This window comes from Phocoena phocoena, chromosome 15 (assembly GCF_963924675.1).
Source record: "Phocoena phocoena chromosome 15, mPhoPho1.1, whole genome shotgun sequence".
NCBI classification, from domain to species: Eukaryota; Metazoa; Chordata; class Mammalia; order Artiodactyla; family Phocoenidae; genus Phocoena; species Phocoena phocoena.
This window is the reverse complement of record NC_089233.1, coordinates 13,375,995-13,401,965: the sequence shown is the minus strand read 5'-3', so window position 1 is coordinate 13,401,965 and position 25,971 is coordinate 13,375,995. Positions and strand designations below refer to the sequence as shown.

Here is a 25,971-nt window from a genome sequence, read left to right as displayed (position 1 = left end):
ACGCGCACACTCAGCGGCCACGCCGCTCCACGGCATGTGGGATCCTCCCGGACCGGGGCACAAACCCGTGTCCCCTGCATCAGCAGGCGGACTCTCAACCACTGCGCCACCAGGGAAGCCCTGGATCAGGTGGCTTTAAAGGAGCCCTGTGCCGTGAAGCTCATGCCCTCGCCCCTGCGGGGTTCCCAGAGTGCTGCCTGCGTTGGCACGAGAGGCCTGAAGCAGGGACTCAGAACACGAGGGCTTCTACCCCAGAAAGTATGGCCTGTCTTTTATACCAACAGTGTCTAAGCCAAAGCTTAGGCAGATACGAGGAAGAATAAAAAAGTGTGAGCCGTCCTATCAAGGCCCTCCTGATAAGGTTTGCATCTCCCCACAGTTTTGTACAGTGTTTTCAGTTTCCCCTCAGGCACTGGCCAATGCCTCTGGTTTTTTTTTTTCTGCTGGAGCTGAACTGCCTTTTCCCCAAATAGGTCACTTCTGCCCTTGATGGCCTGGTTTCAATAAGCCTTTCACTAGCTTCTTTGTGCGTGTGCCTATTTCAGTTGTTTTAATTGATTATTTAATTGATTTCTTAAAAGGGATCTAATTGGATGGGTTAGGGATGGCAGGCAGGAACTAACTGAATGCAAGGGCAGGCAGGATCCTGCCTCTCAGCTAGCCCGCCCGCTCAGGGCTACAGCAGGCGACAGGCAGGGACCTGGCTCCGGGTTGAAGGTATAGCCCTGCCAGCTTAGGAGAAAGCAGATGGTCGGGCACCCCTGCCAGAGTGCGTCTCTGATGTAGATGTAGGAAGGGATCATTTCCCATATTCGAGAACAAAAAGATGGCTCTCACAAACCAGGGCATTAATCTCCCTGCTTAGAACAGGGCGCAGGCTTTGGAAAGGAATCAAATGAAAATCCCATTCCTCTGCATTATTTCGAAGAATGATGAGAACGCTCGGCCTCCATTCCATCTCTTTTCACTTGCATCTACTGAATTACCTGTTGGCACATCTCGTGTTTCTATTTAAAATGAGCAATAAAATATACCCTGGGCCATTTACTGCCTCTGATACTTTTGCACACACCTTAGAGACTGATAACCAAATGGGACTGACTTTCCCTGGTTTCTAGACGTGCTTCAGAGCTCCGCCCCCTCCAAGTCCTCACTCTTGTTGTTCTCCTCCAGGAATGCCCTTGTGCCCAGGCAGGAAATCTAGCCACCCACACAAACTTCTCTAATCAAGTGCCACCTCTTCCAGGAAGCCTGCCTTTATTTCCCCCAGTAGAAGACTCTCTCCATCCTCTCAACTCTTAGAGCATCTTCTCCATCATATTCAAGTCACCCTGATAACACGCTGTCTTTGCTGATCTTTGAACACACGTTTTTCTTCCTTATAAGCCCATGACAGCAGATGTTTATCAAGCACTTACTACTTGCCAGGCACCATTCCCAACCTTCTGTATGAGCTGACTAATATAAATCTCGCAACAATCACATGAGGCAAATACTACACTCACCATTTTACACATGAGGAAACTGAGGCCCACGGAGGTTATGCCCCAGCCCACACAGCCAGCTGGAAGTAGAACCAGGTCTCTAACCCGGATGGTCTGGCTTCAGGCCCAACCCCTAAGCTCCACAGCCTCCTGGGATGGGCCACCCTTCCCCTAGGCTGGTCTGGTGCCCTGCAGGTAGAAGCATTCAGCTCGGCTGTCACTGTGTGGGGGAAGTTACTGAGTGTCGGGCAGAAGACCTTGGTTCAAATCATGCTTCTGAAGCTGAGGAGTTCAGTCTCCCAGTCTGTGACAGAGCGTACAACTGTTCCCAGCGATTTGCTCCCCTGCCTCGGGACATCCTGCTGATGACCCCGAGGCCTGCGGTGTTTCCCTGCTGAGGGACACGCTCTCCCTCAACCCCAAGAAATGTTTAGCTTGGACATGTGACCTACTTTGGCCAACAGAAGGTGTGACCATGTCACATCTGAGCAGAAACTGTTATCCTTTTCCCTGAGCTACAAAAATGGTACATCCTAGGCAGGGGTTCTCCTTGGGTCCTGGGACGCAGAGGCCGTATGGAGCAGAGCCACAGACAGACAACCCGCAGCGGATCTGCCACGTGGACAGGACGGAGATCGTTACTGCAGTGCGACCTAGTGAGAGTTGCGACGCACTGTCTATCTGCCATGAGGACACGCACCCCTCTGTTGGAGGTCTGGAAAATGAGTCTGAAGGGCTAAAACTGGATCACAGACATCAGTCAAAATTAGCCTATAGGCTCCTGGAGGGCGGATACCAAATCTCACCAGATTCTGAACCCCAGCTGAGTGACCAACTGTCCTCTTTGCCCAAGACCATTCTGATTTTACTACTGAAAGTCTTGCATTTTGGGAAATCCCTCAGCACTGGGCAAACCCGATCAGGCAGTCACCTAAATCACAGCCTAGAGCGGTCTTTGGGACATGGTCTCATCATCCAGCAAATATTTGTCAGTTAGTTTAAGTGAAAGATATTGAAGGTCTGAGCCGGGAACGTGGAGGTCAAAACGGAGAGGACAAGGTAGACATGAGAAACAGAGGAAAAACCAGCTAAAGCTGGAGGTGGCTTGGATGAGTAACACGATGGAAAGAGAAGAATCAAGTGATGGGGACATGGGTGGTACCGCCCGTTTTGACAGGAAAGAAATGAGGAGGGAATGATATGGAGGAAAAGGTGAGACAGGGCAAGGCTGAGGCTCCAACGGAACACTCAAGGGCTTCTGTTCAGAAGGCTTCTAGCTCAAGGGTTCCCAAACTTGAGTGAGCAGCAGAGTGCCCTGGTGAGGGGGGTGCTGGTTAAAGCAGCTTACTGGGCCCCATCCCCAGAGCTTCTAATGTCATAGGTCTGGGTGGAGCCCAAGAATCTGCATTTCTAACAAGTTCCCAGGTGATGCTGATGCTGCTGGTCTGGGGACCACACTTTGAGAATGATTATGAGAGATAAACAGCGGTGAGGCTCAGAGGAGGTCAGGGCTGCACACCTACAGCTGTGTGTATCAGGGTCTGATGGTGGCAGAAAAAGCAAGGAAGAAAACTGGGGTCTGAGATGGCAACAGGCGCCCGTGTGCAAGTGAAAGGACCAGTGCTAACGGTGACCCCACGTTCCGAACCTTTGTGTGGTCATGGGCATGACCATCCTTTTCTCTGGCCATTAAAAGGATTCTACAGTTTGCTTCAAATGAAGGACAGACATTTTAAGGCGTAATTAGTGATGGGATATTGGCTCTTCAAATATGGTACCGTGAACTTATTCAAGATGGTACCATTGAGTGTAAATAAACATTATTAATGAAATCAAAGACTCTGCTTCTTACTAATTAAGCAATCTTGGCATAAGGGTTTAACCTCTGACTTGATTTTATCATTGGTTAGTTAGAAATAATCATAAAACTGTAAAGCTCTAACCTAATTTTAACACGCTTATTGACTGATTTGGGTTTTTTTTTGTTTTTTTTTTTTGCGGTACGCGGGCCTCTCACTGTTGTGGCCTCTCCCGTTGCGGAGCACAGGCTCCGGACGTGCAGGCTCAGCGGCCATGGCTCACGGGCCCAGCCGCTCCGCGGCATGTGGGATCTTCCCGGACTGGGGCACGAACCCGTGTCCCCTGCACCGGCAGGCGGACTCTCAACCACTGCGCCACCAGGGAAGCCCTGGTTTGGGCATTTTTGACGCTTCACTCTCGTACATCCAAAATCTACTCCCTGTATACCCATCGATTTCTCTCATATTCTTTTCACCTGGAGAAACATATGCGGGGCCACATCGGCAGAGAGAAACCCTTCCCTTCCTCCAAATGCTGTTAAAGATGATCCCAGAATTTTCTTTTTTTTGTTTGTTTTTTTTTGGCCACACGACATGCGGGATCTTAGTTCCCCAACCAGGGATCATGCCCTCACCCCTTGCATTGGAAGCGCGGAGTCTTAACCACTGGACTGCCGGGGAAGTCACGATCCCATAAATTCTAGGAAGCTTTGCCTGAGTAGGTAAAATTATAACTGAATCTCTTTTTTTCAACAGTCAACCATCCTCCCCAGAAATGGAAACGAGCAAAGTAGCAAAAGATTCTCCATTCTTGCCAGCGCCCCACCTCCCAGACTCCAGCCCTGCTGACCATGCTGCAAATCCCGAGCACTTCTAGGCTTCAGCTTGTGACCTACCAGCCAGCGGTGAACTCCACGTGGGCATCAAAGAAGCCGGTGACCTGGCCGGTGGCCGCCTTCCAACCCTCGATGCGAGCTCGGATCAGGCCCTCTCTTTTTCGATTTCTCACCACCTTCACCAGCCCAGGGTAGCGTTTGTGGACATACTCCTCCAAAGGGGCCTTCAGCTCCTCTACAAATGACAAAACACAGGAAGGTCCGTAAACATGTCAAATGTGCGTCCAACCCACTGTGAGGCCGACAGATCTTCAGTTAGTCCAGAGATTGCAGAAAATTTTGCATGTTAGTCATTTTAGTAGAAAAGTCGACTTGGTCCCAGTGATTCAGGAGACATCTCTGACTGATGTCCTTTGGGATTTCTTTCTGACCCTCCCTCCTTCCTTGGCCAGCATTCCTGTGCCCCCACTGTCCCCTGGGTCTTGTTTATCAACTTTATATGGGTTTTTCCATCTGCACATACGCTGGTTCTCACAGAATGTGTTCTGGGAGGTCCAGACCCAGAGTCACACCCTAGATGCAACATTAACAGGGTTTGTGCTTTGGTCACAGGATGTGAAAGAAATCCTTGCTCGGCAGTAGAAACGCTACCGTGATGGTGAAAGGAAGGCCATCAGGGCTTGAACACTCCCTCCTGCCACCAGCAGGTGGTACAAAGTGCGTGATCTATATGATCTAATTTAATCCTTACAGCCACCCTAGGCGGTTGCTAGATTAATCCCGTTAAGGTAACTAGATGAATTCCACACTGCAAATTAAGAACAGTCTTAGGGAGACTAACCTGTCCCAAAGTCACAACCTAGGAACAGAAGAGCTGAAACATGGGCCACATGTGTCTAATTCCACAGACGTAAAGGGATACCTTTGTGTACTTGAGAATCACTGTCTCATCACAAGGAAGAAAACATTACTTTTAATTTTTTTACATCTATATGAGATGAGGATATTAACTAAACCGATTATGGTAATCACTTCACAGGATATGTCAGTCAATCATTACACTGCACTCCCTAAACTTAGGCAGTGCTGTATGTCAATTATATCTCAGTAAAAATGGGGGGAAATCAGCAGGTGTCAAAGGATGGACAGGGAAAGGCTGACAGAGAGGGGATTCTGAGATATTCACAGTCCAAGGATGTGCCCTTGGAGAGCCTCAGGGGTCCAGAAGCAGCCCAGCTGACTCAGATGTGAGTGGTCCACAGACGATACTTTTGGAGACATCGTCACCTCTGACCTTGCTCTAGAAAAACCCACAAGGCTGTATTTACAGACATTGTGCAGACCCCTCACTTCCTAGTTATACACAGCAATGTTTGACAAATTAAAGCCATAGATTTGCAGCCCATGTAGAGGCTGCCCTCTCTAGGACATGGCTGTTTTCCCTGGGAACGATGCAGCCCTGTGACCCAGGAACAAGTACAGAAAATGGGGGGTTTAGATGGATGGGAGTGAAAGAGTCCCCAGGGGTACAGAGACGTGATGTAGCTCCTGTCAGCCAAAGGCATGGATGGTGGGGGAACAGGAGTGCCATGGGCTGAATTGTGTAACCCCTCCAAATTCATCTGTTAAAGCCCTAATACCCAGTAACTCAGAATGTGACCATATTTGGATATAGGACCTTTAAAGAGATGATTAAGTTAAAATGAGGTCCTCAGGGTAGGTCTTAATCCAATCTGAGCACTGTCCTTAAGAAGAAGAGATCTGAACACACGCACAGCCCCCAGGGGCACGCACACAGAGGAAGGACCATACAAGGACACAGGGAGATGGTGGCCGACTGCAAACCAAGAACAGAGGCCTCAGGAAAAACCAACCCTGCCAACACCTTGATCTTGGACTTGCAGCCTCCAGAAAAGTGAGAAAATAAATTTTGTTGTTTAAGTCACCCAGTCTGTGGTACTTTGCTATAGCAGCCCTAGCAAACTAATACAGGGAGGAATTAGTTTGGAAAGGAGAAAAAACTAGAACCTGGGTGGAGAAGGGGCAGAAACTCTAAGGAGGCACAAGGTGCTTGGGTGTTCAGACTGGACTCAGACTGCCTTGGGTTCAAAACTCTGTGCTACCGTTTACTACCTGAGTGACCTTGAGCAATTTAGCCAGTGTGCCTCAGTTCCCTCATCTACCGAAGGGGGGTGATAATACAGTCATCCCTCAGTATTTGCAGGTTCCGGGACCCCCAGGGATACCGAATCCACAGATGCTCAAGTCCCTGACAGTTGATCATCTGTACCTGCAGGCTTCACATCCAGGGATACTGAGGGCTGACAGCAATAGTATGGACACCACGGGGTTGTGGTGAGGATTACAGATGTTAATAAGTTCAAGAATGCTCAGAATCATCCCTAACACAGTGTAAATGCTCAACACGGAGTAGCTGATATTAGTAATTAACTTCCCTCTTTCCCTCAATATAAGTTTAGGGCAAAGCATCCCAGGGAGCCTGAGGAAGCCATGTCCAAGATGGAAAAACAGGCCTGTAAACCAGAACTCTGGTTCTCAAACTGGAGGCCACCAACAGCGTCAACTGGAGGGGCTGAAATGGATTGCTGGGTCCCTCGCCCACAGAGTTCATTTTCAGAAGGTCTAGGCTGGGGCACCCATGCTCTGGGTATGGGGAACCACACTTTGAGAACCACTGAGTTTGAATGTTTGGCAGGTAGCATTACACCCTCAGTAAGTTATCTATTGTTTGTCTTTTTGCCGGGTTTGCTATCATCTTTGCCATCATCCCAGAGCCGGTGAGGGGCCTGGTGCAGAAGCCAGGCTGTGGGGACCGTTGAATTCTTCACTCAGCCAGGTACATGGGACTGGGGTGACCCAAAGAATTTTCAGCTTTTAGAGACCATCTCCTGACTGAACGTTGGCTGCATTTTCCCGTCTGTTCATTAAATTTCTTGGAACAAAAATGCTAGCAAGAAGGCTGGACGGGCCACGCTTGCCTGGTTTTTCATTTACTCCCCTCGAGTGCTGGGTGGGTGGGCAGGGGATGAGGGACACACCATGGAAGGCAATGGACTGGGCAATGGACCCACAGAATAATACGGTGGGAATCCTGCTATCCTGCTCACCCTCTAGGGTTGGCCTGGGATGGCAGGAATCTCAAGAATCTCTGTACGTTCAGGGAGAACATTCTGGGCGCTGAGTGCCAGATGCCACGACAGGGACCTGCAGGCATGGTTGACCTTCAGCTGCCAGGCGACCTGGGACGCTGAGGTGCTCTGCCCTGTAACTGGATGTCGGCTCCCAGCCATGCCGGTCACCATGTCTAAGTATCAAGTGCTCTCCACATTTGTTCAGCGGTTGTGACTGAGCCTTTAGAGGAGAGAGATAAACAGGCATTTACAAGTTTGGCAAAAAAGAGTGAGGTTTGCTACCACTGCCCTTCAACATCTCCAGGCTAGCGGGATATGAATATTAAAGTGCTTTAAAAAGTTTAAAGGGATAAAAGGATAATGCCTCATCATTTGGTACTAGCCTATGGTTGCTACGAATAAATAAGATTTATATATAAAGCCCTTGACATGCATTCAAAATCTTATTTCTAATACTAATTGGTCTATTGATATTATTCACATGGATCCATTTTATAATACCCCATGAACAAGAGCACATCCTTCTAGCTAGTCAATATCATTTTAAACTCCAGGCACCATCATTTTATAGCCGTAGTCACCAGCCTCCATCTTTCAAGATTCAGTGACACATTGTTCCAGACACAATTGAAGGGACGCCCTGGGGTCTTTCATGGGAACACGAAGGGAGATGTCAGCATCCGACTAGCAGGGCTGGAGAACAAGAGACACTGAGAAGGCTTCATTTCCCAATCCCTGTATGTGATTCTGGACCCAATAATGTATTGAGTTGTGCTCCGGCTTGGATTTAAAATCAATTCGGACACAAGCACTCCCTTGAGATGCTTACAATCTGGGCAAGGAGATGAGACATGTTCAAAAAATTCCAATATTGAGGAGCTAAGGGCCAAAGAAAAATGGTCGTAGAGGGAAAGTGTGATGGAGGGTCGGGAGGAGGGTCACAAAGGGAGAAATGCTTTTGCCTGGGGGTGTCCAAAGAGAAGGTCGTATCTGAGTTAATCAGCAGGTTTGGACGTGTGCTCTCACTACTCCAGAATACACAAGCACACAGCAAAACACAGGCGTGGAACTGGATCTGCTGAGGCGACGGAGTCACTAGTGTCTGGGAGACCGGGAAAATGCCATTAATCAGAAAAGAGGAAAAGAAGAGAAGCAGAAGTTGGTGGGTTCACCTGGGGACAGGTTGAGCGGCTAGCAGACCTTTGGGGGCTGAGTGCTGAACCAGGATAATGGTCCAGAGTGAGAAGGCAGGGCACAGAGTGTCAGGGACATGGTGGGGAGAGACGATGGCACAGGAGGGAGTGAGAGTTCCAGAAGAAGACTTAGAACCCCACTTTGGGAAATGTGTGCATTCAGGAGGCAGGAAGCAGAGCTAGAGGACAAGACGGGCTAGAAACAGCATCACAGGGGCAGAATCCTATCAAGCGCAGAGTTTCCAGAAGAAGAATCTGTGCATTCATTTCATAAATATTTATAGAGCGCCTACGTGGTTGAAAATGACACAATCCCTGTTCTCAAAGAGTTATTCAACATCCAATGTCAGGGAAATCAAATGAGTTAGAGAAAATGAGAGCTGAGAACAGGCCGCTGATCTAGACAAACAGTAGCTTCCTGATGGGAACAGTGAGAAAAAAGAATTCCCTTCTGGATGCAGCTGGGCCCTTCGGGGACAAGGTTAGCTTAGGGAGAAGTGGATGAGTAGGACAGCTCAGGAGAGATTTCCAGAAAGGCTGGTCCTGGTGGAACAGAGTTGTGACAGCCTGAGGGCATTGGGGTGTCGAGATTTCAAAGTTGCTTTAAAGTGAGAAAGCCCGCGAGTTAACTGAATAAAAACAAGGCCTCCAGGCTCACCATGGAAGGAAACAAATTCTCAACCTGACAGCAGTAAGAAATGTCACACCCATCACCTAAGATCCTTTATCATCCGTAACAGATGAAACCATTCCTGGACATTATAATGACAGTTAAGAAAAACATTTTACATACGATTTTTCTCACCGGCAGACTCAGAGAAGAAAATAAAAACTCACTTCTGCAAAAATAAATGTTTACCTACCAATGTTATGAAATCCAATACTAAATTGGTCTAGAGCCGTTTGGGAATGCTTGTGTTTCTTAAGGTTTTGGTAAGTAGCACTTGAGGGTCAAGAGGGGGAAAGGCAACCACTGCCCGTGATCGGAGGGGACCAGACGGGAGATATATCTGCTCCTTAACAATAAAAGGACCGCCTGTCATCCAGGCTTAAGGAGTAGACGTTGACAGCAAGAAAGTGGCAAACAGTGAGAACTAAAGCAAAAAACATTATTACAGAATTATATCCAGATCCCACAACTGCAGTGATATTAGAGAATAAAACATCAGCCTAGTCTCTTGTCTCTAAACCCTGCTCAGAAAAAAGTGCGGACATAGAAGGCATCTCCACCTGCTCCCAAAACTAGAGCATGAACCTGGGTACCACACAGACGTGGGCTTGGAAGTGGCCACACCGTCCGGGGCTGGGCCCCATCTGTACCTCTTAACTCGCGAGTTATCAAGTCTTACTGATGAGACTCACTGAACGTTGTAATTCTCCTCAAGGTATGGAGACCCAAGAGAATCAGTCTAAGTTTAGATGGTGTTTCTCAAACTTTAACCTGCGTGAAAATCACCCGTAGGTCTGGGGTGTGGCCCAAGAACTTGCATTTCCAACGAGCTCCATGAGGCTGCCACTGCTGCTCTGGTGAACGCACTTGGAGTAGCTCTGACTTAGAGCTGACCCCCTATCCAACCCCACCTGTGATGAATTAACCCCTGTGCACAGACTAGGTCTCATCCGAACTGAGCAGACGTTCCAGGATCCCAGTGTTGGCCACCGCCTGTCTCTGCTTTTCCCACTGCCTGGGCCTTCTTGTTCCGCCTTGTCTGTAAGATGGAACCCCTTGGAGATGACCTCAACCCCTTGAGGTTGCCCCAATACAGCAACCTCACCATTAGTCCCTTGACAAGGACCCCTGATGTTCCTGGCTTCTGCTCTCACTCCCACAATCTATTACAATGACAAGTGGTACAATTCTACCAACACTGCTTCTGCTGCCATCCGTGCCACCATCACCATCACAGCCACTTAGAACCAACACTTCTCCCTGCCAGCAGCTGCTGAGGTGTGGGCATGCTGCTCGCTGGGAATGCATGGGTTGTGACAGCTGGGATGAGAAAACAGCACATATGGCACGTTCCAATTAAAAACAAAAAAAAAAAACCCCGCCTGCCTCAAAGCCAGTGTTCCTCAGAATGTGAGATTCCGCTCTACCTAGGAAATCACCTGGCAGGTGACGCAGGTTCCCGGGCTGCCCTAGGCAGTTCTAATTTAGTGGGCTTCGGTGGGGTTGACCAGCACTCCAGATGATTCTCCCACAAACCCAGAACTTCTCAAAAGCACTGCCTGATTTTTCTTTCATTGTTTTTACCGTGGTTAGATACACATAAAGTTAACCTTTTTGACCATTTTAAAGTGTACAATGGCGTTAAGTGCATTCACAATGTGGTACAACCTTCACTGCTATCTAGTTTCAGAACTTCTCATGACCCCCAAAGGAAACTTCACACCCATTAAGCAGTCACTCTCCGTGTCCTGCCCTCCCCGCAGCCCCTGGCGACCACTAAGCTGCTCTCCATCTTGGCCTCTTCTGGATAACTCATAAAAATAGAATCATACAAGATGTGGCCTTTTGTATCTGTAAGCCCTGGTCGATTTTGAAGGGGCGGGGGCTGAAGTATTTTTTTTGAGTGTGAATTTAAATCCCTAGGCCTTACTGAAGGTCTCATTCTTGTTCTGCTGCCCATTAGCTTTTCTGATCCCCATTCTGGTAATGTGGTTCACTGGAAGCTTATTTGCAAAGCCCCTCCAGACTCATTAAAGGGGGTTCTAGCCTCTCAGAGGGGAGGATCCAACCCATGGGTCTGTGTTCACAGCCCCAGTGTCCCCCTGACACCAGCCTTTCTCCCCATCCCTGATGGAAACTTCCAGCTCACCATACTTGGGGACTTTAAGTCAGCAGAGGGAAAAACATGGTCCTTAACACAGATTCAGCACAGCCGTTAGGCATGATGCCCTACATTTCTGCAGTGCCTTTTCTTTGAGATTTCTTTTTTTTTTTTTTAAATATGTGAATCAGCCATGATGCCACTGAAAGAAAACAAAAAATAGATTTAGAACACCTGGATTTTCAGGCACGCCTGAGAATACCTTTATGCCTGAAATAACTAACCAAAACTAAAGGCATAAAAGTGGCCAAAGATCAATAATGCATTTTTTTAATTAATGTTTTTTTAATTTAAAAAGGGAAGGGGGAGAAACCTCATGCAATATGTGGGTTTCTATCTGTCAGATGGAGTTTGTTAAGTCCCAGAAACGAATCTGGACTTTGAAGGACCTGAAGTTTATATAATCTGAAGGATCCCCTTTAAGAAAACAACCAAAAAAATCCCTTTTGTAAATTTTACAAAAACCCACAGGCCTGTGAACCACTGTTAGGCTGGCTCCCTACCCACTGCCGCCTCCACACAAGTGAGGGGCCCCAACCATGAGCTTCCTTAGCTTCTAGGTGAGTACACCCTGTGAGGCGGGCTTCTTGGATGCAAAATTGCTTTTTGGCTGACAATCACTACTTTTCAAACATTTCAAATACTATGTTTGTCTGTATCTATAATAAAATACTGATATCCCCTAATTGCTAGCCAAAGCTGACTAAAAATGTCAGCTCATCATGAAATGCTCCAAAATACTACTCAGATGAGTTCCCCTCTCGTATTTAACTCGAGAATGATCTCTCTTGCAAACCCGTAACATTCCTCGAGTTTTGCTTTCACATTTACTGAATTCTAATTAAGGATATTCTGTTGCAACTGCTTTACCTCTGGCAACTCTTTCTACCCTCATCAGCACTCTGTGAGGTAAGGGGTATCATGATCCCCATTTTATGGAGAAAGAAACTGAGGCCCAGAGAGGGTAAGCACTCGGCTGAAAGTCACACAGTTCATAAGCGGCACGCCTGCCCTCCTTGTCATTCTGCCTGATTCCTGCGGATGCGAGGCCGTGAAAACTGAAGTCGTTCGTCTGCTCGTGCAGAACTCAGCCTCGAACGTGGGAAGTCGAGGCCTGACTCAGGCTTGGCCAGGAACTGGCTCTCTCTGTAACTCTGAAGCCCCCGTGCTTCTGCTCTGGGCACACTTTTCCAGCCAGCCATCCACTGACAGTGGTTGGCCCTCTCCAGAGAAGAAGCCCCCCCTGGCTGATTGAGAGGCTCCAAGGGAGGGGGTAACAAGGAGAACCGGCTGAACTTCAAACTCCTCCAAACAACCCCACTAAACTCTGAAGGGACAGCAGTGACGTAAGAGCCACGCCCCTCCCCTCCGCTGCCACGCCCACCGCTCCATTGCATGGACCTGGCGAGTGTGTAAAAACCCAAGACGAAATAACCCAGAAGGCGTCTATACTGTATGTTTCATTCTCTGGGCACCGCTCAGCTTTGTGGACTTAAATAATGCATTTTCTGACTACAGGAGTGAAAAAGAGGTGAGGCGAGAGCCAGAAATTTTGGGAAGAATGGGGGAGATTAAAAAGGGATGTTTTTGCTGTGTATGAAAGCATTTTAAAGGCGATTCCATAGTGAGATCAAAGCAAGGAGAAAAGAAAGCGAAAGACAAAAAGAAGCAAGAAAAAAGATGTGAGGTGCAAAATACCGAGGTGTTAAACTAAATATATCACACGGAGTTGTGCATTCAGGAGAGGGGCTTTGAAAAGGAAAGCCATCTCTGCTTTCAACTCCTTTGTTAAGAAATTCCTCTCCACCGCTTCTTCCATTTAAATTTCATCTTTAAAAAAACATAAATACAAGGAGCCCAAACCAACAGGAAAACACCACAATGCCTCTAGGGGTGCCTCCAGATTGCTCCCCCAGATTAAGAGCGTTCCCCTATCTCACCCCATCAAAAGGCAGTTGAAAGTCCGGTACTTGCAGCTGATTCTAATAATAACATGTGAATTTAAGCGATAAAATTTGTCTGCAGCCTGGAGTGTGTTTTTCTTTCATTATGTTTCTTATTTACTGCAATATTGATTCTGAACGCTCTGAAGCTGGCAATCCTCTTCCTTTAAATAACCAAAGTCACCGTCATTAAGGGGGCTCAGGGGGGAGCAAAACGGCACACAGGAAACAGGAAACCCTGGAGAGAACAGGGTCACAGCGTGGCGCTTGGTCACTTCTTGGAGTTTTCTTTAAGTGCAGCTGGCAGCCAGGAATGGAATAAGTAGAGTACAGCATCTGGTCAGTTTCCCCTTCTCCAGTATTTTGGGGACCTCTGTATTCAGAGCCCTGAATTCTCCAAGGTCAAAGGCAGTATGGGTCCTGTGCAAAGAAAAAAATGCTTATGCGCGCTCACCAAAAAAACGGTGCAGGTGAAGGTGTCAGGTAGCACGAAAATGCTCTATAAATAGCAGCTTTTATTAGGGTCCAAGAGGTTTGCAGAACCTAACATGTCTCTTCTAGCCCAGGGGAGACGATCAAGATATGTAACAGCTAAAGACAGGCAATGACCGGTCAGAACAGATGCGAGCTGGAAGGCCACGCCAGGACGTGCTGGCTGAACAGCAGCTCTGCAGATCCCAAACCATCACCGCACCCGACGGTCACACACGGGGCACTCATTTGGACTTTAGACTCCAAAAGGTCCTACTGATTAGGTACTCCCAGGGTGCACAGAGCAGGGATGTTCTGAGGTGGAAAAAGAATGAAAACGGAAAGGTCTCTGCGAGGGAGGGTACCTTGGGGCCACGTGCATTCGTGTATCATTGTGCTCCTACACTGAGCCTGGGGGCACCTGAGAGGCGGTGACACACCTGGTCAGGAGCATTCATCGTGAGCTGTTGCACGATGTCAGGGTAAACAGTTAATAGGGATAATACTGGTCCCTACCTGAGAGGGCTGTTTGGGGTATTAAATAAGTGGATGCATGCAAAGCGCTTAGCTCAGTGCCAGGAACATAGAAGCACTCGATAGATGTTAAAATTATTACTCACTTTTTATGGCGTGTGTCGCTGTATACTGAAGGGAGAGTGGACACGTCCTGGGAAACAATGAGATGAATCTGGTAAGGGGACAGGAGGGCTGCGGGGGAGTGAGTCTTAAACCGGAAGGAAGCGGAAAAGCACAGAGGGAGGTGACAGTTCCCAGGGAGGAGGCCCCAGAGTCCTGGTTCCGGGACGAGGACGGCTGAGTTGGAGCCCTGGCTCCTGCAAATTCTGGCTGCGCTGCCGTGGATTAAAGCACTTCCCCTCTCTGAACTTGAACTTCTTTTTTAAAATGGATAGCAATGACCATCTCCCAGTGTCAAAGGGCGTGGTCAAGACTCCAGGAGGTGCGTGCTCAGTTAGCACCATGGAGTCGTGCCCGGGAGGGGAAAGGGAGTGTCAGGGCCCCTCTGCATTTGTGCTGCCCAATCCGGGGTTTCTTGACATCCTACAGGGGTCATTCACTCACAGGCCCCCTTGAGACCAGACATCTGATGTGTAAGACAAGGAAGCTAGCGGCCAGGCAGGACCTGGCCCTGAGGATTCAGAAGGCAGCCATCCTGCCCTAAGAGTAAGAGGAAAGGAAAAGATTTGTTCCAAACTGCGTGCAGGTGCCGGGCACAGTCCCTCCCAGACCCTACAGCACAGCCTGAGGCCACAGAGCCTCTGCCCCGCAAGCAGCCCAGAGCTCACGGCTGAAGTGACCTAAAGGTACTCTTGGCAATGCCAACTCAAGGATCCACCTCACTTTTCGAAGAAAATAACATTAAAGCTCCAACACCACTTTTTGGGGAACAAAGGTGAAAATGGCCACGGCTGGCCTTCCTGACAATATTTCCACCAACCCCTGGGCTTTCTTTTCTTTGATTTTTTAAAATTTTTATTTATTTTTACCTTTCTTTTTTTTTACATCTTTATTGGAGTATAATTGCTTTACAATGGTGTGTTAGTTTCTGCTTTATAACAAAGTGCATCAGCTATGCATATACATATATCCCCACATCTCCTCCCTCTTGCATCTCCCTCCCACCCTCCCTATCCCATCCCTCTAGGTGGTCACAAAGCACCGAGCTGATCTCCCTGTGCTATGCGGCTGCTTCCCACTAGCTATCTACCTTACGTTTGGTAGTGTATATACGTCCATGCCTCTCTCTCGCTTTGTCACAGCTCACCCTTCCCCCTCCCCGTATCCTCAAGTCCATTCTCTAGTAGGTCTGTGTCTTTATTCCTGTCTTACCCCTAGGTTCTTCATGACATTTTTTTTTCTTAAGTTCCAAATATATGTGTTAGCATACGGTATTTGTCTTTCTCTTTCTGACTTACTTCACTCTGTATGACAGACTCTAGGTCTTGATCCACCTTTCCCTCTGTCTCATCTGTCAGCTTCTCTGATCTCCAGCCTGGGCCAGGCTGTTCAAGGAGCCTTTTTTTCATCCCTCCTGCTCTGCGGCTGCTCAGCATTGTCACAGGACGTGGTCAAGCTGTCCCTCCTCGATCCTGTGGCCCAGCAAGATCCTCCATCTCTGACTGGGACTCTCTCTCTGAAACTCCAATCCACCCGTCAATTCTTCCACGTCAAATCCCATTGCACGCCTCCCTCTCTATGCCCCAGGCATCTGTGCCTTGAGATCCGGGTTTGCCTACTTCCCCCCACTGCTGTTTCCTCCCATCCACATGTCCAAGTCCTAACTGTCTCTCACGGTCCAACTCAGGTGCCACATCCTTCTCAAAGGCCTCATTTATTCCCCCAACTTGTGGGAACTCCAAGTGTGAATCTCATGGATGTTGTTACAACATTTGGGGTCCATCGTCTGCCTGTCCACCCTGCCCCCTCCATTTCTGAAGACTTCCTCCATGGTTACTGGTGTGTGGTAGTTCTATGCATGACCCTGCCCTCCTGGCCACAGGTGACAGGTCCAACGAAGGGTATGTGACCCAAACTAGAGCACCAGTTCCCTTCCCTGGGATTCCCTGGAGAGGTGGTCCTGTCTCCCTAAAGTGGCTGAAGCTGTAATTACAATGTCAACTTTGGGCTATCTTTGCAGCCATATTTCCCTCCAGATGGCCTGGAAAACTGGAGGTGGCCAGCCTTCCCAAGCCGACAGGGGAACAGAGGGGCTCAGAGACCGTGGAGACCCGGGACAGAGAAACCTGGCAATGTCTGAGTGCCTGGGTCTCACTTTCCCTTGGGTCAGCCTCATGCCCATCCCTGGGGTGTATCAGCCCCTCCAGGACCTTATATTGTTGGGTGTTACCTAATGGGAGCTCAAAATCTGATCCCAGGGCAACACTTTCAACACAGTTTTTGGATTACTCCTGATTCTGCAGGAATGCAACCCATTCCCCTTAGTATCATAGTCAAGGTCACCAAGACTAACACAGAAACTTTTCCTCCACTGGAGGCTGGGCTGGAAGGTAAAAAAATCAATCAGATTTTTAAAGACACAGTGTCACATAAATGGACTAAATGACCAAAGAAGTTTGCTTGAACATGTGTCTACCATAACTCAAGTAATGGGGCTCTTGGGCATTTATCCCAAGGAAGTGAAAATTTATTTTCACACCAACATCTGTACACCAATGTTCATAGCACCGTTATGTGTAAAAACCCCAAACTGAAACAACCCAAATGTCCTTCAACAGGTGGAGGGTTAAACAAACTTGGTAAACCCACACCATGGAACACTGTGCAGAAGGAAGAAGCCAATCACAAAGGTTATGGTTCAACTTACAGAATATTCTTGAAATAACAAAATTATAGGGATGATGAACAACAGACTAGTGGGTGTTAGGGGTGAGGTATGGGGAGTTGGGTGGTAATAAAGGGGTAGCATGGGGGAGCTTTGCGGTGATGGGACAGTTCTGTATCTGAACTGTGGGGAATCTCACCTGTGATCAAATTGTATAGAAACACACACACACACACACACACACACACACACGTTAAACTGGTGAAATCAGAATAAGTTCTGATCATACAATTTGTGGATTGTACCAGAGTCAATTTATAGGTTGTGATTAATGCACTAGAGTTTAGCAAGATGTTACCAGTGGGGGGAACTAAGTGAAGGGCACATAAGACCCCTTGTACGTTTGTGCAATTTCTTGTGAATCTAGAATTATTTCAAAATAACAAGGTTTTTTGTTGGCATCACTTTTTTTAAGCCAGTTAGCATACGAAGCTTTAGCCGGGGTTCTCACACTATCTCTTGTGTAAAAATATACACACTCCTTCTTCTCCTCTCCTTCCCATGGCCTAAAATACACAGGAAGGAATGTAAATGCACAACCTAATTGTGGTTACAGACCCACAGAGCAAATGCCGTCACATTGCAGTGATCTGGTTGGGGACAAAAACAAGTATTATTTGCAATCAGGAAGGCTCTTTACAAGCGGGGGAGAGGCAGGCAGACGCTGCTCCAGTAAGGAAGCCTGGCCCAGCGTGGAGCTGTGTGATAACAAGCTGTCTCTTGGCTACTTTACTCAGAGCCTCGACAACACAGGAAAAGTGTTATCTTCCTGAAACACAAGACCTCTCCTATCTCTGCAATTATAAACCAAGAAGAAAAGCAGACAGTGTCAGTATGCCTTCTCCAAAATCCCTTTTGAAAGCCCAGAGGGTTGAACCTTCCACTGAAAAAAGTTCTAACTTGAGCCATCCTTCTTTCAACCGTTGAACACATCAACCAAGAGAAGAGCTTGACCAGGTGTTCTTGCTCCACGGGGAAATATTAGTGACAAGGTCTACAGCCACCAAGAGCACCGACAGACACAAATCATGATGATTGGAGATAGGTGGTTTGGGGGACCTAAATCAAAACAACTGGAGTACTGAAGCCAAGATACGTACAACAATGCCAAATACAAAAACTCCCAAGATGATGCCAGTGGAAGTAGAAAGAAACACTTTGCACACATGCAGTTTAAAGGAACGTATTCAGCGATCCCTATAACTTGGTGTGCAAGGCACTGGGAACGTAGCACAGAAGGAACTATGGTTCTTGCTCTCAAGGGTCTTATAGTTTAAAGATGGGCAAGTGCACTGACGCAATTCAGCGAGCCAAGTGTTGTGCCAAAGTACACACTGATGCCTGGGAGCAGAGGCCCCCAACGCAGCCACACCTGGGAAATCCAGGAGGGCTTCCCAGCAGGAGTGACACAGAAGTAGAATGTTGAGGAATAAGCTGGAGCTGGCAAATCAAATAACACCACAAGTGCACTCAACAGTTATGCCCTTTATTATACTGCCAGGACCTGTGCTACATGCTTTACAAGTATTACCTCGAAAGCTTGTAATTTAAACCCTGCATAAAAGCCACTATCATCCCCAGTTTACTCAAGCTCAGAAAAGGTAGGTGACTTGGCCAAGACCTCCACATACTATTGCTTAAGGAAAAGAGGAAGAAAGTTTTTCAAAAGTAGTTAAAAACTATTGACAAGACATGCATTATATATATAATCTTATGTATTAAAGATTGTAACACTGGAAACGAAGAAGCTTCTAATATTATTTCAACTTGATGGCTAAAGTTACCCCTCAGTTTGGAAGGCACAGTAAAATTCCATGGGAATCTGGACTTGACATATCCAAAAGGTGAACTCAATCCCTCTCCCAAACCTATCTTACCGTACTCCTTATCTTAGTGGATGGCACCAACCTGTCCTGTCACCGGAGCCAGGACCCTGGGAGTCCTCTTTGACCCCTCCCTCCTCTTTACCCTCCTTCATAACCAATCAGTCCTCATGTGATTCAGCCGCAATGTTTCCAAACGTAAAATATTTTAGCATACGAAAACAGGATATTTCAAATAAGTGGTGAGGATGAATTATTAAATACATTGAGATAACCATACTTTGAGACAGGGGTCTCTAGGTTAAAACTTTCTCACACCTGATACAAAAATATGTAATCTGCTGGAATTTATTTTGAAAAGAAATATTTACCTATAAGAAAATATGCATGAATATTTGTACCTTCTAGGGATCATGAATAACTTTCTTAGGATGTTACTAAAGGAAAAGACTGATGGATTTGACTATATAAAAATGTAAAAATTATGCTTGTCTAAAAATACTGTAAACAAATTAAAGTGAAAGCTCAAATTGAGAGAAACATCTATGAAATGAACGTAAAAAGTTTAAAAATATATACAAAGTTCTTATAAATTAATAAGATAAATATTCCAATAGAAAAAAAAATGAGTGTCATTATTAATGGGCAAATCCCTAAAAAAGAAATATGGTCAAATGTATGAAAAACTGTTCAATATCACTAATATTCCAAAAATGCAGATCTAAAAATGATATGCCATTTTTCACTCATCAGAACAGCAAGGATGACAAAGATTAATAAGACTTGGTGTTGGTGAGGATACAGAGAAACAGATAGTTTCGTATACTTTTCATGGGACAGTACACATATCTGGAGAACAAGTTATCAATTCCTATTAAAAGTTCTTAAAAATGAGTATGGAACTTCTGGGATAAGATAATAAATTTGACTCGTGAATTGGACAAAAGTCACTGAAAACTACAATAAAGGGATTAAAAAAAATAAAATAAACCCATAACCTTCCAAGGGCAGAGAAGACACAAGACGAGACATCAACCATGAAGCTGGGGAGGCTGGAAAGTGGATTCACAGATCGACAGATGCGTCCGACCCCTCTGCTGTCAAACCCTGGAAGTCCAAGCACTCAGAGAGTGTGTGTGTGTGTGTGTGAGTGTGTGTGAGTGTGTGTGTGTGTGTGTGTGTACATATATATAACAACGTGAAATATTCCATTTTACTTTACAGTTCAGTGATAATAAGTACGATCACGTTACCACCATCCATCTCCAGAACGTTTTCATCTTCCCAAACTGAAACTCTGTATCCATTAAACACTAACTCCCCATTTTCCCTCCCCCAGCCCCCGGCTGCCTAATCACCTCTTAAGAAGTAATCAGGAGCTGACAACAGGCTCGCGGGAGGGGAGAGAAAGCCTCCAAGGTGGGAGATAGAAACTAAATAACAAAGAAAAAAACCACCTTCTGGAAACAGAACACACAAGGAAAAAACTGAAAAACAAAACATTATTAATATCCTCCAAGGGACCAGAAAACATATTGCTCCCATTAAATAAAAACAATACGCTATAAAAAGGAACTCTCAGAGAATAAAAATGAGGACCTGGAAGCAGAATCATGATAGCAGATATGAAAAACTGAATAGAATGGAAGGGAGATAAAACTGAAGAAAGCAAATATATCAGAGCAAAAAGATAAGGAAAGGTAAGGAAGCAGAGAAAAGATAAGAAAATTGGGGGTTCAGTTTAGGAGGTTTAATAATGGGATACAGTGGGAGATGCTGAAAGAGATAACTGAGAAAAAATGGGGAGGCACTGTCAATTAAATATTCCAAGAAATTTTCTGAAAACTGACATTAGATTCCAGATTGAAGCCACTGGATGACCTACACCAAGGCTCATCATCGTGAATTTCCAAACTCTGCAAACAAAATGAAGATTCAAGCTTCCAGAAAGGAAAGAAACACGCAAAAGATCAGGAATCAGGACTCTTTTGTTTCTTCTAAAAAACACTGAAAGACAGAAGATAATGGAGCAAACCCATCAATATTCTGAAAGAAGGTGATGTCTAACTCAATCAGGCCATCATTCACACAGAAGATTTAGGAAAAAGCTTTCTTCAGACATGGATAATCTCAAAAGATTTTATCTTCCTTGTAATATTTCTCAAGAAACTTCTAGATGTTGAGTTTCACCAAAATCAGTATGTAAACCAAGAAAGAGAGAGGCATGGGGTCCAACATAGGTAGGGGGGGCAAAGGAGATCTCCAGGAGGATGGGGAAGGGAGATAGATCCACCATGGCCAACCATCCACATGGGAGCAGTGTGGCTTGAGGCAGACGCGTTGAGGGTTATCATTACCATCTCTCCTGCAACCTGACCACACTTAAAGCTGAGGGTAGATCATCCGAGTAAGTCTGGTCCCCATTCTTCCCTATAATTAGATGTTCTGACCAGAGACTGCCTGCGGCTTGGACCAGCTGAGGTCATTCCTTTCATCCTTATGCTCTGACCTCCTCCTGAACATAGGCAGTACGCCTTGATGAGGTCAGAACCAGAAAATAGAGGACATGTCATTCCATCTGTCCAGATTTTTGCCTTATACCCAGTACCTGGTTCACACAATAGCCCTGCCAGGTGCCCCCACTGGGGTAAGCCTTGTATTTCCCTGGGGTCATTGATGACCTAGCTGTCTCCCCCAGAAGAGGCTTTTGTAACTCTTAGGAAAGCACAAAGGTCAATTTCTTGTTCTTGACGCGGTAGGATAATGAGTATTTATTAGTAAGTACTTGTTTTTTTTTTTAAATAAAGGAGTCAGACAAATGAATCTATTTATGAAACAGAAACAGACTCACGGACATAGAGAACAGACTTGTGGTTGCCAACGGGGAGGGGCTAGGGGAAGGATGGAGTGGGAGGTTGGGGTTAGCAGATGGAAGCTGTTGTATAGAGAAAGGATAAACAACAAGGTCCTACTGTACAGCACAGAGAACTACATTCAGTATCCTATGATAAACCATAATGGAAAAGAATATTTTAAAAATGTATATATATGTACAACTGAATCACTTTGCTGTACAGAAGAAATTAACACAATCTTGCAAATCGACTATACTTCTATTTAAAAAAAGAAAAACAAATTTAAATCAAATAAAGGAGTCAGGAAAACTAAGCAAGAAAAAAAAAAAAGGTATCCAGATTGGAAAGCAAGAAATAAAATCATCACTATTTGAAGAGGATATGAAAGGAGAACGGTAAGTTAGTCACTGGACTGACTGAGTTTATGGTCTCAGAGGGATGCTGGGTAGCCACCTAGGGGACAGAAGACACACAGGTGTGGAGCTTGGGGGATGGCTTTGGAGGTCACCAGAATGTGCACAGTCGAGGAGGTTGCCCAGTGTATCCTGATGGTGAGAACCATGAGTGACCCCAACTGAAGCACAAAGCCGAGGAAAAGGACGACTGAAGGACAATCAGAAGACAGTGGTGCCCCGGCCTCCAGAGGAGAAAGATGCCAAGAAGGAAGCTGCCAGCAATGTCAGATGTGGCCAGATTGGAGAAGGAAAGTGCCCACTGGATGTGGTGAGCAGTGATTTTGCCTGACTGATTTCAGTGTAATAATGCACAAAGGTACAAAGAATTGGCTCTTACTTGGGATTAATTTAGGCCAATGTCAATATTCAAGCTGAATGAAACAAATGACTTGAAAAAACAAAAACTAAAAGGGAAAATCCCTGACTTGCCTGTGTACCCAGATCCAGAGTTACCTGGCTTTATTCACACTTTCCCCAAGCCAGTCTTTTTTTTTTTTTTTTTTTTTTGGTAAGTTCTTTAAAAACCTTTTTTCTTTTTTTTTTAATTTATTTTTTTATACAGCAGGTTCTTATTAGTTATCTATTTTATACATATTAGTGTATACATGTCAATCCCAATCTCCTAATTCATCCCACCACCACCCCCCGACCACGCTTTCCCCCCTTGGTGTCCATACGTTTGTTCTCTATATCTGTGTCTCTATTTCTGCCCTGCAAACTGGTTCACTTGTACCATTTTTCTAGGTTCCACATATATATGTTAACATACGATATTTGTTTTCCTCTTTCTGACTTACTTCACTCTGTATGACAGTCTCTAGATCCATCCACGTCTCTACAAATGACCCAATTTCACTCCTTTTTATGGCTGAGTAATATTCCATTGTATATACGTACCACATCTTCTTTATCCATTCGTCTGTTGATGGGCATTTAGGTTGCTTCCATGACCTGGCTATTGTAAACAGTGCTGCAGTGAACACTGGGGTGCACATGTCTTTTTGAACTATGTTTTCCTCTGGGTATATGCCCAGTAGTGGGATTGCTGGGTCATATGGTAATTCTATTTTTAGTTTTTTAAGGAACCTCCATACTGTTCTCCATAGTGGCTGCACCAATTTACATTCCCACCAACAGTGCAAGAAGTTTCCCTTTTCTCCACACCCTCCCCAGCATTTGTTATTTGTAGATTTTCTGACGATGTCCATTCTAACTGATGTGAGGAGATGCCTCATTGTAGTTTTGATTTGCATTTCTCTAATACTTAGTGATGTTGAGCAGCTTTTCATGTGCTTCTTGGCCATCTGTGTGTCTTCTTTGGAGAAATGACTATTTAGGTCTTCTGCCCATTTTTGGATTGGGTTGTTTGTTTTTTTAATATTAAGCTGCATGAGCTGTTTATATATTTTGGAGATTAATCCTTTGTCCGTTGATTCGTTTTCAAATATTTTCTCCCATTCTGAGGGTTGTATTTTCATCTGGTTTATAGTTTCCTTTGCTGTGAAAAAGGCTTTAAGTTTCATAAGGTCCCATTTGTTTACTTTTATTTCCATTACTCTAGGAGGTGGGTCAAAAAAGATCTTGCTGTCATTTATGTCAAAGAGTGTTCTTCCTATGCTTGTCGCTAAGAGTTTATAGTGTCCGGTCTTACATTTAGGTTGTTAATCCAGTTTGTGTTTATTTTTGTGTATGGTGTTAGGGAGTGTTCTAATTTTATTCTTTCACATGTACCTGTCCAGTTTTCCCAGCATCACTTACTGAAGAGACTGTCTTTTCTCCATTGTATATCCTTGCCTCCTTTGTCACAGATTAGTTGACCATAGGTGTGTGGGTTTATCTCTGGGCTTTCTATCCTGTTCAATTGATATATATTTCTGTTTTTGTGCCAGTACCATATTGTCTTGATTACTGTAGCTTTGTAGTATAGTCTGAAATCAGGGAGTCTGATTTCTCCAGCTTCGTTTTTTTCCCTCAAAACTGCTTTGGCTATTTGGGGTCTTTTGTGTCTTGATACAAATTTTAAGATTTTTTTTGTCTAGTTCTGTAAAAAATGCCATTGGTAATTTGATAGGGATTGCACTGAATCTGTAAATTGCTTTGGGTAGTACAGTCATTTCACAATACTGATTCTTCCAATGCAAGAACATGGTATATCTCTCCATCTGTTTGTGACTTCTTTGACTTCTTTCATCAGTGTCTTATAGTTTTCTGCATACAGGTCTTTTACCTCCTTATGTAGGTTTATTCCTAGGTATTTTATTCTTTTTGTTGCAATGGTGAATGGGACTGTTTCCTTAATTTCTCTTTCTGATCTTTTGTTGTTAGTGTATAGGAATGCAAGAGATTTCTGTGCATTAATTTTGTACCCTGCAACTTTATTGATTAGCTCTAGTAGATTTCTGGTGGCATTTTTAGGATTTTCTATGTATAGTATCATGTCATCTACAAACAGTTACAGTTTTATTTCTTCTTTTCCAATTTGGATTCTTTTTATTTCTTTTTCTTCTCTGATTGCCATGGCTAAAACTTCCAAAACTATGTTGAATAATAGTAGCGAGAGTGTACATTCTTGTCTTGTTCCTGATCTTAGAGGAAATGCTTTCAGTTTTTCACCATTGACTATGATGTTTGCTGTGGGTCTGTTGTATATGGCCTTTATTATGTTGAGGTAGGTTCCCTCTGTGCCCCCTTTCTAGAGAGTTTTTATTATAAATGGACGTTGAGTTTCGTCAAAAGCTTTTTCTGCATCTATTGAAATGATCATATGTTTTTTCTCCTTCAATTTGTTAATAATGGTGTATCACATTGATTGATTTGCATACATTGAAGAATCCTTGCATCCCTGGGATAAATCCCACTTGAGCATGGTGTATGATCCTTTTAATGTATTCTCGGATTCTGTTTGCTAGTAGTTTGTTGAGGATTTCTGCATCTACATTCATCAGTGATATTGGTCTGTAATTTTCTTTCTTTGTAGTATCTTTGTCTGGTTTTGGTATCAGGGTGATGGTGGCCTCATAGAATGAGTTTGGGAGTGTTCCTTCCTCTGCAGTTTTTTGGAAGAGTTTGAGAAGGATGGGTGTTAGCTCTTCTCTAAATGTTTGATAGAATTCACCTGTGAAGCCGTCTAGTCCTGGACTTCTGTTTGTTGGAAGATTTTTAATCAGTTTCTATTTCATTACTTGTGATTGGTCGGTTCATATTTTCTATTTCTTCCTGGTTCAGTCTTGGAATGTTATACCTTTCTAAGAATTTGTGCATTTCTTCCAGGTTGTCCATTTTTTGGGATACAGTTGCTTGTAGTAGTCTCTTATGATGCTTTGTATTTCTGTGGTGTCCATTGTAACTTCTCCTTTTTCCTTTCTAATTTTAGTAATTTGTGTCCTCTCCCTCTTTTTGATGAGTCTGGCTAATGGTTTATCAATTTTGTTTATCTTCTCAAAGAACCAGCTTTTAGTTTTATTGATCTTTGCTATTGTTTTCTTTGTTTCTATTTCATTTATTTCTGCTCTGATCTTTATGATTTCTTTCCTTCTACTAACTTTGGGTTTTGTTTGTTCTTCTTTCTCTAGTTCCTTTAGGTGTAAGGTTAGATTGTTTATTTGAGATTTTTCTTATTTCTTGAGGTAGGCCTGTATTGCTATAAACTTCCCTCTTAGAACTGCTTTTGCTGCATCCCATAGGTTTTGGATCATCGTGTTTTCATTTTCATTTGTCTCCAGGTATTTTTTGATTTCCTCTGTTATCTCTTGGTTATTTAGGAATGTA

The 25,971-nt window shown here is 45.0% G+C and overlaps 1 protein-coding gene across 1 annotated transcript in view; it reads right to left on the bottom strand.

Annotated features, from left to right (window-relative positions):
• The window catches only part of GALNT17 (polypeptide N-acetylgalactosaminyltransferase 17), a 431,611-nt gene that overhangs the window by 192,060 nt on the left and 213,580 nt on the right, over positions 1-25,971 (bottom strand). Inside the window, exon 4 of the mRNA XM_065892271.1 lies at positions 4,180-4,354. Within this exon, the coding sequence (XP_065748343.1) occupies positions 4,180-4,354 (175 nt within the window). The remainder of the gene's footprint in view (positions 1-4,179; positions 4,355-25,971) is intronic.